This window comes from Monodon monoceros, unplaced genomic scaffold (genome assembly GCF_005190385.1).
Source record: "Monodon monoceros isolate NGI ecotype Baffin Bay Population unplaced genomic scaffold, NGI_Narwhal_1 Super_Scaffold_18, whole genome shotgun sequence".
Classification (NCBI taxonomy): domain Eukaryota; kingdom Metazoa; phylum Chordata; class Mammalia; order Artiodactyla; family Monodontidae; genus Monodon; species Monodon monoceros.
The window spans coordinates 59373894-59393903 of NW_021703774.1; the positions used below are offsets into that span (position 1 = coordinate 59373894).

General features: G+C 34.7%; 1 protein-coding gene across 7 annotated transcripts in view; it reads right to left on the bottom strand.

The window, feature by feature from the left end:
* DCAF6 (DDB1 and CUL4 associated factor 6) overlaps positions 1-20010 on the bottom strand; it is a 172070-nt gene that overhangs the window by 96859 nt on the left and 55201 nt on the right. For all 7 annotated transcript variants that reach the window (XR_003794316.1, XM_029227509.1, XM_029227507.1 and 4 more), the window contains exon 4: positions 19637-19822. Coding sequence is in view for 6 of the 7 variants with exons in the window: in XM_029227509.1 (XP_029083342.1) it covers positions 19637-19822 (186 nt within the window). In the remaining variant the exon portion in view is untranslated. The remainder of the gene's footprint in view (positions 1-19636; positions 19823-20010) is intronic.

Genomic DNA, 20010 nt, shown 5'->3' on the forward strand with positions numbered 1-20010 from the left:
ATAGGATAATTTTCCAAACCTCTACAATAACAGACAAGCACAATATAAATACATCTTTTAAAATCCTTCTTGTAAAAGGAAAATAATACCTGTCATAATCTGGATCTATGCAAAGGAATTTAAGATTAGAAATAATAAATATGTAAGTAAACATAATATAATTTTTACTTTGTTTTAAAATCTTTTTAAAGATAATTGACTATTAAAGGAAGAATATTAACAATGTATTAAGGAAATTATGAAACATATAAGAATAAAATATAAGAAAAAAACACCCAAAATTCCAGGAGAAGAAAAATGAAAGTACAGTGTTATAAGATTCTTATACTATATTTGAAGTGGTACCATATTACTTGATGGTACACTGTGATAAAGTTCATGATGTATACTATAAACCCTAAAGCATACACTAAAACATCAACAAAAAAAAGTTATAGCTAATAAATCAACAAAGGAGGTGAAGTGGAATCACAAAAATACTCAGTTCTTCCAAAAAACAGAAGGGGAAAAAACTGATGCAACAGGAACAGAGGGAAAACAAAGAGCAAGACACAAAATTTAAATTCAGATACCTACATATCAATAATCACATTAATTGCAAATGATATAAACAGCCCAATTAAATAAAAGGCAGATGTTGCTAGATTGGATAAAAAAGCAAAACCCAACTATAAATTGCCTGTAAGAATCTAACTTTAAATATAAAGACACAGATACCTAGACTAAAAGTAAAAGGACAGAAGAAAGAGATACCACAATAACTCTAATAATGAGAAAGCTAGATTTGCTATATAAATAGCAAATTTCAAAGCAAAGAGTATTAATGGGGATAAAGAGAGTCATTTTACAATGATAAATGGGTCAATCCAAGAATAGAAACATCAAAATCCTGAATGTTTATGTACCTAAAAACAGATCTTTGAACTATATGAAGCAGTAATTGACAGAACTGAGTGGAGAAACAGACAGTCCAAAAATATTAGATTTCAACACACCTGTTTCAATAATTGATAGAACAATCAGAAAATCAGTAAGAATATAGAAGATTTGAACATGGTTATCAGCCATCTTGACATAACTGATATTTATGGAACACTCCACAAACAAAAGAATAAGCAGTTTTTAAAGTGCATAAGATAAATTTACCAATAGACTATATTCTGGAACACAAAACCAGTCTCATTAAAATTAAAAGGATTTAAGTCATACAAAGTACATATTCTGACTGAGATGGATTTAACTAGAAAATAATCATTGTAAATCAATCCATACAAAGACAGTTACACGAGTGATTAAAATAGCTTCAATTGCTATTAAGCCCAAGACGGAAAACAACACAAATATCCAAATATTTCCAAATATTTGGAAACTAAATGACATGTTTCTCAATAAATGATGAATCAAAGAAGAAATCACAATGGAAACTAGAAAATATATTTACTAATTTACTAATAGAAGAGAAATGGAAGTTCAGCATATCAAAATCAGTGAAATTTACCTAAAGGAATACTCAGTGGAAATTTTATTTTACTAACTGCCTGTATTAGAAAGGATAAAGGTCTCAAATCAGTAACTTCAGCCTCTACTTTAAGAAGCTAGAAGAAAGAGAGCAATGAAACTCACCATAGTAAACAGAAGAAAGGAGAAAATGGAGATCAAAAATAGAAAAAGAAAACAAGAAAACAGAGAAAACCATGGAAACCAAAGTTCGTTCTTAGAGATGATCATTAAAATTGATGAAATCTCAGACTGCTAAGAATAATAGAGAGAGAAAGAGAGAGAATACAAACTACCAATATCAAGAGTGACAGAAGTGACATCACTATAGATTCTACAGATGTTAAAAGGATAGTAAGGAAGTACTGTGAACAACTTACACCAACAAATTCAGCAATATAGATGAAACAGGTTCCTTGAAAAGGATAAAATACCAAAGCTCATTAAAGCAGAAAGATATAACCTGAATCACCAATATTCATTTTAAGAAATAAATATGCAGTTATAAACATCCTACAAAGAAAACTCTAGGACCAGATGGCTTTATTAGTGAATGCTCCCAAACATATAAGAAACAAATATTACCATTTCTACACAAACTCTTTCAGAAAATTGAAGAGGACAAACTTTCCAAGTTATTGCAATAAGGCAGCATTATGCTAACAACAAACCCAAAGACAGTGCAAGAAAACAAAGCTAAAGATCATCTCTCATGAACACGTCTGCAAAAAAAAAGTCCTTAACAAAATGAATACAACACAGAAAGAGGATAATATATCAATATATGACCAGGTGAGGTTTATCTCTGGAACGTTAAGTTGTTCTTGATGTTTGAAAAATAAATGTAATTCACCCTGTTAAGAAACTAAAAGATCCAATTAAAGATGTTTAAGAAAAAAAAGAGTGGAATGCACATTGATCTCAAGTCCATGTGAAATGTTTTTCAAGATGGACTGTAGCTACACAGAGCAAAACAATTCTCAATAAATATTAAATGTTTAAAATCATAAAAATATCTTTTCTACTATAAAAAAAGAAACTAAAAGTAATACAATCCTTTCAAAAAATGAAAAAATACAGAGAAAACACATGACAAAATCCAATACCCATTCCTGATAAGTGTAAGAATATGAACAGAATTAACTCAACCTGCTAAAAAGCATTATTGAAATATACCTTCTGTCATAGTTATTAGTGAAAGATCAAAGATCAAAAAAGGGAAGGATGTTTAGTCTTACCACTTTTATTCAGTATTGGACTGAAAGTTCTAATAAGTGTGATAAGATAAGAAAAAGAAATAAAAGGAGTCCAGATGGGAAAAGAAGAAAAATTGTCTCTATATTCACAGATGACATAATCATCTAAGGAGAAAATTCTATGTAATCTTTTTGTAAAAAGTTACTAGAGCTAATAAGTGAATGTAGCAAAACTGCAGAACACAAGATCAATATATAAAAATGAACTGCATGTGAAAATACTAGCAACAAAACCATCAGAAATTGAAATTTTAAAGATAATACCATTTACAATAACATTAAAAAATATGAAATATTTAAGGGTAAGTCTTAAGACACACAAACTGAAAATTATAAAACATTGCCAAGTAAAATTAAAGTCCTAGATAAGGGAGATATACTGCAATCATGGATTGGAAGATTTAATAATTGTCAATTCTCCCTAAATTGATATATAGATTCAAATAAATCCCAGGAGGAATTTTGGTAAAAACTGACAATTTAATTATCAAATCCATGTGGAAATACAAAAGACCTAAAATACCTTAAACAATTTTGAAAAAGAAGAAGAAAGGACTTATACTACCCGGTTTTAAGAGTTAATATTAAGCTATAGTAATAAAGACAATGTGGTACAAGCATAATCATAAATCACTGGAAGAGAAAAGGTACTGACCAGAAATAGGTGAAAATAGATGTGGTCAAATGACTTATGATCATGATGCAAAAAGCCCCTCAGTGGAGAAATACAATGTTGGAAAACCAGATATCCATATGTAAAATAATGAACTTAAAGCAGTATCTCATACTTTATGAAAAAATTAACACAAAATGGATCATCGATCCAAATGCAAAACATAAAAGTATAAAACTTTTAGGAGTGGGCTTTCCTGGTGGCACAGTGGTTGAGAGTCCGCCTGCCAATGCAGGGGACACAGGTTCGTGCCCCGGTCCGGGAGGATCCCACATGCCGCAGAGCGGCTGGGCCCGTGAGCCATGGCCACTGGGCCTGCGCGTCCGGAGCCTGTGCTCCGCAACGGGAGAGGCCACAATAGTAAGAAGCCCGCGTACCACAAAAAAAAACAAAAAAAAAAAAAAACAAAAAACTTTTAGGAGAAAATCGTTGTGACATTTGGTTAAACAAAGATTTTTAGACACAACGTTGGTTCCCCTCCCAAAATAATAAATTTGATAAAATGGGTTTCTTTAAAATTAAAGAACTTCTTTTTGAAAGATACTGTAAGGAAAATGAAAAGACTAGCCATCAACTCAGAGAAAAAAATTGAGTCACATACCTGAAAAATACACAGAACATACTTTTAAAATCCCTCAAAACTCAACAATAAAAAATGAAACAATGGGCAAAAGATTAAACAGACAATTCATCGAAGAAGGCACATGAAGAAACAGGAAAACATGGCTCAAACAAAGGAACAAAGTGAATCTCCAGAAACTGACCCTAATAAAAAGGAGATATATGAATTACCTAAAAAAGAATTGAAAGTAATGGTCATAAAGAAATTCAGTGCGCTACAAGAGAATACAAATAGACAGCTAAACAAAATCAGGAAAACAATGCATAAACAAAATGAGAATATTACCAATGAGAAAGAAACCAGAAAAATAGCGAAACAAAAATTATGGAGCTGAAAAATACAGTAACTAAATTTAAAAATTCACTAGAGGACAATCAACAGCAGGCTGAATCAAGCAGAAAAAAGAATCAGCAAAGTCAAAGATAAGCCATTTGAAATTATCTAGTCAGAGGAACAAAGAAAAGGAATGAAGTGAAAAAACCTAAGGGACTTATATGATATCACCAAGATGACCAATATTCCCGTTATAGGAGTTCCAGATGGAGAAAGGGGAGTGGGTAGAGAGCTTATCTGAAAAAAATAATGGCCGAAAACTTCCCAAATCTGAGAAAGAAAATGAACATCCAGATTCAAGAGACTCAGAGGACTCCAACTAGGATGGGCCCAAAGAGGCTCAAATCAAGACATACTATAAACAACTAGTCAAAAGTGAGTTAATCTTGAAAGCAGCAAGAGAAATGTGAATCATTACATACAAAGAAGCTCCCATTAGATCAGTGGATTTCTCAACAGAAACATTACCAGCCAGAGGGAAGTGGGATAATACATTCAAAGTACTGAAAGAAAAAACCTGCAAACCAAGAATACTACATATCCACCAGAACTGTCCTTTAAAACTGAAGGAGAAATAAAGACGTTCCCAGATAAAGAAAAACTAAGAAAGGTTATCACCACAAAGACCTGCATTACAAGAACTGCTAAAGGAAGTCCTTCAAGTTGAAATCAAAGAAGCTAGACAGCAACACACAGCATATAAAAATATAAAGATTTTGTGGTAAAGGTAAATATACAAATACAAAAATCTGTAATACTGTAATGGTGGTACATAAATCACTTTTGAGTATAGAATTTAAGAAATAAAAGCATTAAAAATTATTATAACACTATGTTAGTGAATATAAAATATAAAAAGACATAGTTTATGACACTGAACAAAGTGGAGCAAGGATGTAAAGGAATAGTATTTTTGTATGTAATTTAAGTTGTTATCAGTTCAAGATAGATTGTTATAACTATGTTTTATGTAATCCTCATGGTAAACACAATGAAAAAAACCTATAAAAGATGCCAAAAGAAAACAAGAAAGGAATTAAAGCATGTCATTACTAAAGAAAAAAGAAAATCAATAAAACACAATGGAAAGCAGCAAGAGAGGAAAAGAGTGACCAAATATTTGCAGGACACACAGAAAAAAAATTTTAATGGCAATAGTGAGTAGCTCCCTATAAGTAACTACTTTAAATGTAAATGGTACAGTACTAAGTGGGAAGTTCATAGTAATAAATATCTACATTAAAAAAGAAGAAAGATCTCAGATCAACAACCTAACTTTACACCTCAAAGAACTAAAAAAAGAACAACAAACTAAAGCTAAAGTTAATAGATGAAGGAAATAATAAACATTAGAGCAGATATAAAGTATATGAAGAATAAAGTATAAATGAAATTAAGTTCTTCTCAAAAGAGTATCAAAATCAACAAACCCTCACCTAGACTAACAAGAAAAAAAACAAAATGACTCAGCAAAAATCAGAAATGAAAGAGGAGACATTACAACTTATACCACAGAAATAAAAAGGATCCTAAGAGACTACTATGAATACAACAACAGATGGAATGACCTAGAGGAAATGAATAAATTTTTAGAAATATACAACTTACAAGACTAAATAATAGATTAGATAGATAGATAGATATAGATAAACTGAACAAAGCTACACTACAGTAAGGAGACTGAATCAGTAGCCAAAAACGATCCAAAGGAAGGAAAGCCCAGAACCAGATGGTTTGACAACACCACTTACATTAAAAAATTTACATCAAGGGCTTCCCTGGTGGCGCAGTGGTTGAGAGTCCGCCTGCTGATGCAGGGGACACGGGTTCGTGCCCCGGTCTGGGACGATCCCACATGCCGCGGAGCGGCTGGGCCCGTGAGCCATGACCGCTGAGCCTGTGCATCCGCAGCCTGTGCTCCACAACGGGAGAGGCCACAACAGTGAGAGGCCCGCATACCGCAAAAAAATAATAAAAAAAAAAATAAAAGAAAGTAAGACTACAAACCTGTATTCCTGATGAATACTGATATAAAAATCCTCAGCAAAATGCTAAAAAGAAAAAAAAAACCCCAAACAATAACACACTAATAGTCTAAGCCAGATTTACTTTGACATGCAAGGATGGTTCAACATACACAAATTAATCAAAGTAATTCATCTCATTATCAAAATGAAGGACAAAAACCACATGATCATCTCAACTAATATAGAAAAAGCATTTGACAAAATACAACACACTTTCATGATAAAAAACACTCAACAGACTAGGAATGGAAGGAAATTACCTCAACATAATAAAGACCATATATGAGAACCTCATAGCTAATATATTCAATGGTGAAAAACCAAAAGCTTTCCCTCTAAGATCAAGAACAAGGCAAAGATATCCACTCTCGTCACTTCTATTCAATATAGTATTAGAAGTTCAAGCTACAGCATCAAGGCAAGAAAAAAGAAATAAAAGACATCAAAATTGGAAAGAAAGAAGTAAAATTATCTCTATTTGCAGATAACCTGATCTTATACATAGAAAACTCTAAAGTTTCTGCAACAAAACTATTAGAATAAATTAATACAGCAAGGTTGCAGTTACAAAATCAACACTTAAAAATCAGCTGTATTTATATACAGTAACAATGAACAACCTGAAAATGAAATTAAGAAAACAACCCATTTACAATAGCATCAAAAAAATAAAATACTTGGGAATAAACTTATTCAAGGAGGTGAAAGATCTGTACACTGAAAACTACAAAACAATGCTGAAAGAAATTATAGAAGACACAAATAAATGGAAAGATGTTCTGTGTTCATGGACTGGAAGACTGAATATTGTTAAAATGTCCATATTACCCAATGTGACCTATATTTAATGCAATTTCTATCAAAATTCCAAGGACATTTTCACAGAATAAAAAAAAAAAAACCCTAAAATTCATATGGAATCTCAAAGGACACAAAACAGCCACAACAATCTTCAGAAAGCAAAACAAAGCTGCAGGCCTCACACTTGCTGATTTCAAAGCGTATTACAAAGTTACTACATTTAAAACATTATAACAGACCTACAGACCAATGGAACAGAGTAGAGAACCCAGGAATAAATAAACCCTCACATATGTGGTCACATGATCTTTGAGAAAGGTGCCAAGGCTACACAATAGGGAAAGAATAGTCCCTTCAACAAATGGTATTGAGAAAACTAGATATTCACATGTCCAGTTTTGAAGGAAGTAAGGAAGGAAGAAGGAAGTTGGACCCTTATTTACGCCACATACAAAAATTTAAATGTATTAAAGACATTTTAATGTAATACTTAAAACTATAAAACTCCTAGAAAAAAACCCTGGGGAAACACTTCATGACTTCAGATTTGGCAATGATTTCTTGGATATGACACCAAAAGCTCAGGCAACAAAAATGAAAATAGATAATATCAAACTTAAAAACTTCTACACAGCAAAGGAAACAATCATCAGAGTGAAAAGAGAATCAACAGAATGGGAGAAAATGCACACTGCATCTTATAAGGGATTAATAGCCAAAATATATAAAGAGGGACTTCCCTGGTGGTCCAGTGGTTAAGAATCTGTCTTGCAATGCAGGGGACGCAGGTTCAATCTCTGGTCAGGGAACTAAGATCCCACCTGCCATGGGGCAACTAAGCCCGCACGTCAAAACTACTAAGCCCACACACTCTGGAGCCCGCGTGCCACAGCTAAAGAGCCCGCGCGCTGCAACTACACAGCCCACGTGCCACAACTACAGACCCCATGCACTCTGGAGCCCGCGTGCCACAACTAGAGAGCCCGTGTGCTGCAACTAATGAACCTGTGCTCTCTGGAGCCCACACGCCACAATCAGAGAAAAGCCCGTGCACCACAATGAGGAACCTTCATGCCCAACGAAAGATCCCGCATGCTGCAACTAAGATCAGACCCAGACGCAGCTACATAAATAACATATATATATGTGTGTGTATATATATGTGTGTGTATATATATATGTGTGTGTATATACATATATATAGAATCTCTTCAATTCAACAATAAAGCAATCCAATTAAAAAATGGGCAAAGTACTTGAATAGACATTTTTCCAAAGATATACAAATGACCAACATACACAAAAAGAGCTAACTCAACATCACTAATTAAGGAAGCAAATAAAAACCTTATTTAGCTATCTCCTCACATGTTAGAATGGCCACTATTTTTAAAAAAACAGAAAATAACAAGTGTTGACAAGGATGTGGAGAAATTGCAACCTCTGTGCACTTTTATTGGGAATGGAAAATGGTACAGCTGCTATGGAGAAAAGTATGGAAATTCCTCAGAAAACTAAAAATAGAATAATCATATGATCCAGCAATCCCACTTCTGTGTATATATATCTAAAAGAATTGAAAACAGAACCTTGAAGAGATATTTGTACACTCCTGTGTTCATTACAGCATTATTCACAACAGCTAAGAGGTGGAAGCATCGCAAATGATCATTGATGGGTAAACAAGAAAAGAAAATATGTTATATATATACAATGGAATACTATTACGCCTTAACAAAGAAGGAAATCCTGTCATATGCTACAATACAGATGAAACTTGAGGACACTGTGCTAACTAAAATAAGCCAGTCACAAAATGACAATTTCTGCATGATTCTACTTCTGTGAGTTATTTAAACTTATCAAACTCTTAGAAACAGAAAGTAGAATGGTAGTTGTCAGATGCTGGGATAAGGGGGAAGAGGAGAACTGTTCAATGGACACAAAGTTTTAGTTTTGAACAAAAAACTATATTCCAATCACAGTGTATATGTATTCAGCAAAAAAAACCTTTGGCAAAAGGTTATATACTGTTAAAACGTCCTTATATAGGCTGCCTCTTTTGTTTATGTGCTGTTTGCGATTCTGATTTAATTTTCTAAGAAGTAAGTTATGTTTATACAAAAAAGATCCATAGGGGAGAAAAAAATAAACTCCTACTTCATATTAGCAGAAAAATCAAATCCAGGTGAATTATAAGATTTAAATGGAAAAGACAAAACAATAAACTTTCTAAAAGAGAAAACAGAAGAATGCCTCCATAACCTTCATGTAAGATTTTTTGACATCTTTATTTAATAGAGTATAATTGCTTTACAATGGTGTGTTAGTTTCTGCTTTAAAACAAAGTGAATCAGTTATACATATACATATGTCCCCATATCTCTTCCCTCTTGCATCTCCCTCCCTCCCACCCTCCCTATCCCACTACTCTAGGTGGTCACAAAGCACCGAGCTGATCTCCCTGTGCTCTGCGGCTGAAGAAAAGATGTTTTTCAGCAGGATGCAGAAAGCACTAACAATAAAAGAAAAGACCAATGCATTAGACAACACTGAGAACTTCTATTCATCACAAGACACCATCAGGAGTGTGAAAATACAACCACAGAGTGGAAGAGATAGCTTCATATGCAGAAGATATAAGAAATTTCTATAAATCAACAATAATAATGAAATAAAATGGACAACCCAATAGAAAGATTAGGAAAGAAATCTGAATACGCACTTGACAAGACAGTACATCCAAATAACCAATAAACATATGAAGAGATGCTCAACCTCAGAAGTATCAACAGAAAAAGGCATGTTAAACCACAAGAACCTGTCAAAATTAGAAATTAACAATACCAATTGTTGGCAAAGATGAGGAGCAATAGGAATTCTTATACGCCATTGGTGGGAACGAAAACTGTTACACTTTGGAAAACTATTTGGCATTATCTCTAATATAAACAAATACGTACCCTGTGACCGAACAAGTTTACCTCTAAACATAAATATACTGAAAGTCATGTAAAGGAATGTTCTCCAAACTGGAAATCAAATTTAAAATTTTCATCAACAGCAGAACAGATCAATCAGCTGTGGTTTATTCACACGATGGAATACTAAAAAGCAATGAAAATGAACACATTATACTTGTACCCAACATGGATGAATTTCACAAATGTAAGATTTTGTTCAGCAAAAGACATCAAATTCAAAAACAAAAAGAAACAGAAGACCATTTAATATGACTTCATTTATATAATGTTCAAAAACAGAAAAACTAAGGTGGTTAGAAAAATGAGGTGTTGGAAGTCAGGATAAAGGGGCTTCTGGGAAACTTCATGCCTTATATTTCTTTTTTTTTTTTTTAATATTTATTTATTTATTTATTGGTTGCACCGGGTCTTAGTTGCAGTAGGCAGGCTCCCTGGTTGCGGCTCCAGGGCTCCTTAGGTGCAGCAGGTAGCCTCTTTAGTTGTGGCATGTGGGCTCCTTAGTTGTGGCATGTGAACGCTTAGTTGCAGCATGCATGTGAGATCTAGTACCCTGACCAGGGACTGAACCCAGGCCCCCTGCATTGGGAGCACGGAGTTATCCACTGTGCCACCAGGGAAGTCCCAATGCCTTATATTTCTTGATCTTTGTGGTTGATACATGTACAGATTCACTTTGTGATACTTTACTGAGCTATATGCTTAGTGTTTATGTACTTTAACTACATGTTTTATACATCAATGGAAAAAAATAACTTTAATGGTAGACAGAATAAGGTCTTAAAATGTATCTCATCAGAATTCCAGAATAAAAGAATACAGAGAGGAGGCTAGGAGATCTGCCTCAGATACCTGACACAAAACAAATATTAAAATATTTGCTTCCAAAGAAATGGGCTTTCAGATAGTGTTCCTCAGACAACACTAAGGCAAGGGAAAGAACCTCAATCTAGCTGAACTAAAAGGTAAAGAAAGTACAACTTCAAGTGGAGGAACCAAGATGGCGGAGTACAAGGACGTGCTCTCACTCCCTCTTGCAAGAACACCAGAATCACAACTAGCTGCTGGACAATCATCGAAAGGAAGACACTGGAACTCACCAAAAAAGATACCCCACATCCAAAGACAAAGGAGAAGCCACAGTGAGACGGCAGGAGGGGCGCAATCACAGTAAAATCAAATCCCATAACTGCTGGGTGCGTGACTCACAGACTGGAGAACACTTATCCCACAGAAGTCCACCCACTGGAGTGAAGGTTCTGAGCCCCATGTCAGGCTTCCCAACCTGCGGGTCCGGCAACGGGAGGAGGAATTCCTAGAGAATCAGACTTTGAAGCCTAGTGGGAATTGACTGCAGGAGTTTGACAGGACTGGGGGAAACAGAGACCCCAAACTTGGAGGGCACACACAAAGTAGTGTGCACATTGGGACCCAGGGGAAGGAGCAGTGACCCCAGGGGAGACTGAACCAGACCTACCTGCTAGTGTTGGAGGGTCTCCTGCAGAGGCAGCGGGTGGCTGTGGCTACCGTGGGGACAAGGACACTTGTCTAGCAGCAGAAGTTCTGGGAAGTACTCCTTGGCATGAGCCCTCCCAGAGTCTATCATTAGCCCCACCAAGGAGCCAAGGTAGGCTCCAGTGTTCGGTTGCCTCAGGCCAAACAAACAACAGGGAGGGAACCCAGCCCCACCCATCAGCAGTCAAGTGGATTAAAGTTTTACTGAGCTCTGCCCACCAGAGCAACAGTCAGCTCTACCCACCACCAGTCTCTCCCATCAGGAAACTTACACAAGCCTCTTAGATGGCCTCATCCACCAGAGGACAGACAGCAGAAGGAAGAAGAACTACAATCCTGCAGCCTGTGGAACAAAAACCACATTCACAGAAAGACAGACAAGATGAAAAGGCAGAGTGCTATGTACCAGATGAAAGAACAAGATAAAACCCCAGAAAAACAACTAAATGAAGTGGAGATAGGCAACCTTCCAGAAAAACAATTCAGAATAATGATAGTGAAGATGATCCAGGACCTCGGAAAAAGAATGGAGGCAAAGATCCAGAATATGCAAGAAATGTTTAACAAAGACCTAGAAGAATTAAAGAACAAACAGATAAACACTACAATAACTGAAATGAAAACTACACTAGAAGGAATCAATAACAGAATAACTGAGGCAGAAGAACGGATAAGTGACCTGGAAGACAGAAAGGTGGAATACACTGCTGCGGAACAAAATAAAGAAAAAAGAATGAAAAGAAATGAAGACAGCCGAAGAGACCTCAGGGACAACATTAAATGCAACAACATTCGTATTATATGGGTCCCAGAAGGAAAAGAGAGAGAGAAAGGACCTGAGAAAATATTTGAGGAGATTATAGTCGAAAACTTCCCTAACATGGGAAAGGAAATAGCCACCTAAGTCCAGGAAGCACAGCGAGTCCCAAACAGGGTAAACCCAAGGAGGAACACATCGAGACACATAGTAATAAAATTGGCAAAAATTAAAGATAAATTACTGAAATCAGCAAGGGAAAAACAACAAATAATATACAAGGGAACTCCCATAAGGTTAACAGCTGATTTCTCAGCAGAAATGCCGCAAGCCAGAAGGGAGTGGCATGACATACTTAAAGTGATGAAAGGGAAAAACCTACAACCAAGATTACTCTACCCAGCAAGGATCTCATTCAGATTCAATGGAGAAATCAAAAGCTTTACAGATAAGCAAAAGCTAAGAGAATTTAGCACCACCAAACCAGCTCTACAACAAATGCTAAAGGAACTTCTCTAAGTGGGAAACACAAGAGAAGAAAAGGACCTACAAAAACAAACCCAAAACAATTAAGAAAGTGGACAAAGGAACATACATATCAATAATTACCTTAAATGTGAATGGATTAAATGCTCCAACCAAAAGACACATGCTTGTTGAATGGATACAAAAACAAGACCCATATATATGCTGTCTACAAGAGACCCACTTCAGACCTAAGGACACATACAGACTAAAAGTGAGGGGATGGAAAAAGATATTCCATGCCAAATGAAATCAAAAGAAAGCTGGAGTAGCTATACTCATATCAGATAAAATAGACTTTAAAATAAAGAATGTTACAAGAGACAAGGAAGGACACTACATAATGATCAAGGGATCAATCCAAGAAGAGGATATAACAATTATAAATATATATACACCCAACATAGGAGCACCACAATACATAAGGCAACTGTTAACAGCTATAAAAGAGGAAATCGACAGTAACACAGTAATACTGGGCGACTTTAACACCTCACTCACACCAATGGACAGATCATCCAAAATGAACATAAATGATGAAACAGAAGCTTTAAATGACACAATAGACCAGATACATTTAATTGATATTTATAGGACATTCTGTCCATAAAAAGCAGATTACACTTTCTTCTCCAGCACGCACAGAACATTCTCCAGGATAGATCACATCTTGGGTCACAAATCAAACCTCAGTAAATTTAAGGAAATTGAAAACATATCAAGCATCTTTTCTGACCACAACGCTATGAGATTAGAAATGAAATACAGGGAAAAAATGTAAAAAACACAAACACATGGAGGTTAAACAATAGGCTACTAAAAAACCAAGAGATCACTGAAGAAATCAAAGAGGAAATCAAAAAATACCTAGAGACAAATGACAACGAAAACACAATGATCCAAAACCTATGGGATGCAGCAAAAGCAGTTCTAAGAGGGAAGTTTATAGCTATACAAGCCTACCTCAAGAAACAAGAAAAATCTCAAGTAAACAATCTAACCTTACACCTAAAGGAACTAGAAGAGAAAGAAGAACTAACAAAACCCAAAATTAGCAGAAGGAAAGAAATCATCAAGATCAGAGCAGAAATAAATGAAATAGAAACAAAGAAAACAATAGCAAAGATCAATAAAACTAAAAGCTGGTTCTTTAAGAAGATAAACAAAATTGATAAACCATTAGCCAAACTCAACAAGAAAAAGAGGGAGAGAACTCAAATCAATAAAATTAGAAATGAAAAAGGAGAAGTTATAACAGACACCGAAGAAATACAAAGCATCCTAAGAGACTACTACAACAACTCTATGCCAATAAAATGGACAACGTGGAAGAAATAGAAAAATTCGTAGAAAGGTATAACCTTCCAAGACTGAACCAGGGAGAAACAGAAAATATGAACAGAACAATCACAAGGAATGAAATTGAAAGTGTGATTAAAAATCTTCCAACAAACAAAAGTCCAGGACCAGATGGCTTCACAGGTGAATTCTATCAAACATTTAGAGAAGAGCTAACACCCATCCTTCTCAAACTCTTCCCAAAAATTGCACAAGAAGGAACACTCCCAAACTCATTCTATGAGGCCACCATCACCCTGATACCAAAACCAGACAAAGATACCACAAAAAAAGAAAATTACAGACCAATATCAATGATGAATATAGATGCAAAAATCCTCAACAAAATACTAGCAAACAGAATCCAGCAACACATAAAAAGGATCATACACTATGATCAAGTGGGATTTATCCCAGGGACGCAAGGATTCTTCAATATATGCAAATCAATCAATGTGATACACCATATTAACAAACTGAAGAATAAAAACCATATGATCATCTCAATAGATGTAGAAAAAGCTTTTGACAAAATTCAACATCCATTTATGATAAAAACTCTCCAGAAAGTGGGCATAGAGGGAACCTACCTCAACATACTAAAGGCCATACACGACAAATCCACAGCAAACATCATTCTCAATGGTGAAAAACTGAAAGCATTTCCTCTAAGATCAGGAAGAAAACAAGGATGTCCACTCTCGCCACTATTATTCAACATAGTTTTGGAAGTCCTAGCCACGGCAATCAGAGAAGAAAAAGAAATTAAAGGAATACAAATTGGAAAAGAAGAAGTAAAACTGTCACTGTTTGCAGATGACATGATACTATACATAAAGAATCCTAAAGATGCCACCAGAAAACTGCTAGAGCTAATCAATGAATTTGGTAAAGTTGCAGGATACAAAACTAATGCACAGAAATCTCTTGTATTCCTATACACTAATGATGAAAAATCTGAAAGAGAAATTACGGAAACACTCCCATTTACCATTGCAACAAAAAGAATAAAATACCTAGGAATAAACCTACCTAGGTAGACAAAAGACCTGTATGCAGAAAACTATAAGACTCTGATGAAAGAAATCAAAGATACCAACAGATGGAGAGATATACCATGTTCTTGGATTGGAAGCATCAATATTGTGAAAATGACTATATTACCCAAAGCAATCTACAGATTGAATGCAATCCCTATCAAATTACCAATGGCATTTTTTACAGAACTATAACAAATCATCTTAAAATTTGTATGGAGACACAAAAGACCCCGAATAGCCAAAGCACTCTTGAGGGAAAAAATGGAGCTGGAGGAATCAGACTCCCTGACTTCAGACTATACTACAAAGCTACAGTCATCAACACAATATGGTACTGGCACAAAAAATAGAAACATAGATCAATGGAACAAGATAGAAAGCTCAGAGATAAACTCACGCATGTATGGTCAACTAATCTATGACAAAGGAGGCAAGGATATACAATGGAGAAAAGACAGTCTCTTCAATAAGTGGTGCTGGGAAAACTGGACAGCTACATGTAAAAGAATGAAATTAGAACACTCCCTAACACCATACACAAAAATAAACTCAAAATGGATTTGAGACCTAAATGTAAGACCGGACACTATAAAACTTAGAGGAAAACATAGGAAGAACACTCTTTGACATAAATCACAGCAAGATACTTTTTGATCCACCTCCTAGATTAATGGAAATAAAAACAAAAATAAACAAATGGGACCTAATGAAACTTCAAAGCTTTTGCACAGCAAAGGAAACCATAAACAAGACGAAAAGACAACCCTCAGAATGGGAGAAAATATTTGCAAACGAATCAGCAGACAAAGGATTAACCTCCAAAATATATAAACAGCTCATGCAGCTCAATATTAAAGAAACAAACAACCCAATCCAAAAACTGGGTTGGGCGCAAAAGACCTAAATAGACATTTCTCCGAAGAAGACATACAGATGGCCAAGAAGCACATGGACAGCTGCTCAACATCACTAATTATTTGAGAAATGTAAATCAAAACTACAATGAGGTATCACCTCACACCAGTTAGAATGGGCATCATCAGAAAATCTACAAACAACAAATGCTGGAGAGGGTGTGGAGAAAAGGGAATCCTCTTGCACTGCTGGTGGGAATGTAAATTGATACAGCCACTATGGAGAACAGTATGGAGGTTCCTTAAAAAACTAAAAATAGAATTACCATACATATGACCCAGCAATCCCACTACTGGGCATATACCCAGAGAAAACCATAATTCAAAAAGACACATGCACCCCAATGTTCACTGCAGCACTATTTACAACAGTCAGGTAATGGAAGCAACCTAAATGCCCGTCGACAGACAAATGGATAAAGAAGATGTGGTACATATACACAATGGAATATTACTCAGCCATAAAATGGAACGAAATTGAGTCATTTGTTGAGACGTGGATGGATCTAGAGACTGTCATACAGAGTGAAGTCAGTCAGAATGAGAAAAACAAATATCGTATATTAACGCATGTATGTAGAACCTAGAAAAATGGTACAGATGACCCGGTTTGCAGGGCAGAAGTTGAGACACAGATGTAGAGTACAAATGTATGGACACCAAGGGGGGAAAACCGCTGTGGGGTGGGGATGGTGGTGTGCTGAATTGGGCGATTGGGATTGACATGTATACCCTGATGTGTATAAAATTGATGACTAATAAGAACCTGCAGTATAAAAAAACAAACAAACAAAACAAAAAAAAAACAACTAATACTAAACTTTCTTTGGGTTATTTGTATGGAAATATGTTAATATAAATGTTTCAGACATTACATGAAATTTCTAAAAATCTTATATGTTCTGGTATAATGTTATAAGTCATAATTCTGGTAATTACTTTAAAATGTATGTCTCAGAAATAACTAAATTTCCTTGTCAATTCCATTATTATGAACTTTCATCAAATCTTTAACCGTGGTCATTTTTAAGTCTTTTGTCATTTACAGACAGTTCTGGGCGTACTCTGATGCTTTTGCAAATATGTTCCTATAAAAGGGTTTCATCTCCAAGGAATTCATGGAAAAGACTCTGACAGGTACAGGTTTCTGGTAACTGACTATACTGCTGAACTGAATGAATAAGCATTTTCAGAACTCTAACGGAAAACTGATGAATTCATAAAAGTGCTAACAGAAGATCAAGATTAAAAAAATTAATTACATGGGACTGAGTGAACTGATGAGGATGATGATAATTTTTGTGACTTTCTGTTTGAATAAAAAAAAAAATACCACAAGGACTCAGAGGTAAAAAATATACAAATCAATTCTCACTGCAAAGTAAAGGAGCTGTTACAGTGGAGGATTACTGGACTGAATGTCAATCTTATGACATAGTATGAGTGTGTTTCGTGTTTGGTAATTGCAATCGTTGCTTTTGTTGTGGTCATGTATTTACAATGCTTGGTGTCAGTGTATTTATCTCTTGTAAAAATAAAATACAGTGTGTGTGTGTGTGTGTGTGTGTGTGTGTGAAAAAATTAATCAATTAATTAATCAATTAATTTAAAAAAATAAAAGGTAAAGGACAAAAAATAATACAGAGAATGGTAGAGAATAATCAAAGACTTACTAACTACAAATTTCCCTCATTTTTCAAGATTCCAGTTTCTAAGATCAAGAACATAAATTCCAAGTATAAAAAATAAAAAGCAAATCCATACCTTGATACACTGTTGTGACATTAATTAAGAAGAAATAAAAACAGTGAAGAAAAACAGAATTACCTGTAGTCAAGGAAGAGAGATAAGTTAACTACGAAGGAACCACAATTAGACTGACTTCTCAATTTTAAAAGTAAGGGCAGAATACAGTGGAATATCACCTGAAACAAAATAACTGTCAAACTATAAGTGTGTATCTAGTAAAACTACCTTTGAAGAACTGACATGAAAAAGATATTTTCTGTAAAAGGATGAAAAGGGAAGAAGTGAATGAAAGAAAGAAAAGGGAAATAGGAAACTAAAACTGTTTTAGATCAACAAACTCTCACCTAAACGAACTGGTAAAGACTGTACTTTACCAGGTACAAAATGACCCCACATAGAAAATCTGTAACAGAAGAGCCAAAGGTATTGGTAAATATGTCGGTAAAGCTAAACAAACACTAACTAATAAAACAATGATAATATTTTAATTCATGAGGGGAAAAACAGAATATAACTACATTCTGAACAACATAAAACTCATATCTATATAAAATTAGACAAGGGATGAAGAGATTATAATGTGCTAAAGTGTACATTCAGGAGAAGGGCAAAGTTATTTATTGACTTTATACTTTGTTAATTACTCTTGTAAAACATGAATGTCCATCTTCCTCGCAAATAGCGGAAACAAAATGGGCCAAATGCAAAACCTTCAAGCAATTCAAAATGAAGGCAAAAAGAGGAGGGGGAAAGTAATAGGGGAAAATTTTTTCAAATAGAAAATTTATAATAAGATATATAAATAGATCCAAATAGATCAGCACTCACAATAAACATAAATTGACTGAAATCTCCAGTTAAAAGCCAAATTTGTGAGAAACGGATAAGAAAAAAAAATCCAGCTATAGAATACTATTTTTATAAGTACACATCATAAAATAAGGGTACAGAAGAACTGAAATTCAAGTAATGAAAAAAGATATACCAGGTTAAAAGAATATAGGAAAACAATGAATCATCTGATACAAAGAAATGAAATGACAAAATTATAAAGGAGCATTCTGAAGAGTAGGCAATTTTTCTGAACCAAAGCAGTATAATTGAGTCTCAGATTCATTTCACCTCATTTAATTCAGTTTAGGGCTTCAGTTTATTAATATCCTTTAGGAATCGGATTCTTTTGTCTACTGTACTAGCGTCCCTTCTGACCTGAACGTTTGATAAGCATACCGGTAGTGACTTTATGCAAAACAGTGAGAAAGTGGTTACGAAGTTAAAGCCTAGTATAGAGCCCTATAGCACAATAAAGAAGCATCTATAAAGGCTGATATCTGTTTGCTTAGAGTATAGTTGCTCAAGGAATTACAAACCCCATTACTATTACTCACATCTTATTCTTTAACTTTATTCACAAGCCTATCAAGATACATTTTCTCAAATACTGAAATCTAGATATTGTCAATAATATCTTTACCTATTTATGCATGAATGTGTACATACACACAAATCTTCACATATGTACATACACATATCTATCTACACATACATACACACCTATACAAAACAAACACAAATATGTCATATAGATAAATCACAGTAATACTGTACCTCATAGGTAGTTCCATAATGGCACGTAAATTGGCATTGTCTGTTGGTTTCTGCATCTTGCTCAACATTGGTATAAAATATTACTCCATCTCCAGAGCAGGATACAATCTGCTTATCATTTGTGCATGGTAAGAACTTTGCACTAAATATATTTGCTCGGTGCCCTGAACGAATTGTTGTCAAAACCTAAAACACAGAGAGGAAGAAGTTCTTAGTAATTTATTAGTTCCTAAAAAGAAACATTCAAATTCAATATAATCACAGCCAGGAATAAATTCTCATTAACATTCTCATCTCAAATGAAAAAATATCACTTGATTCCAAACTATTGTAATTAGAAAAAAAAGAAATCAGAATCTCACATATTTTCTTTA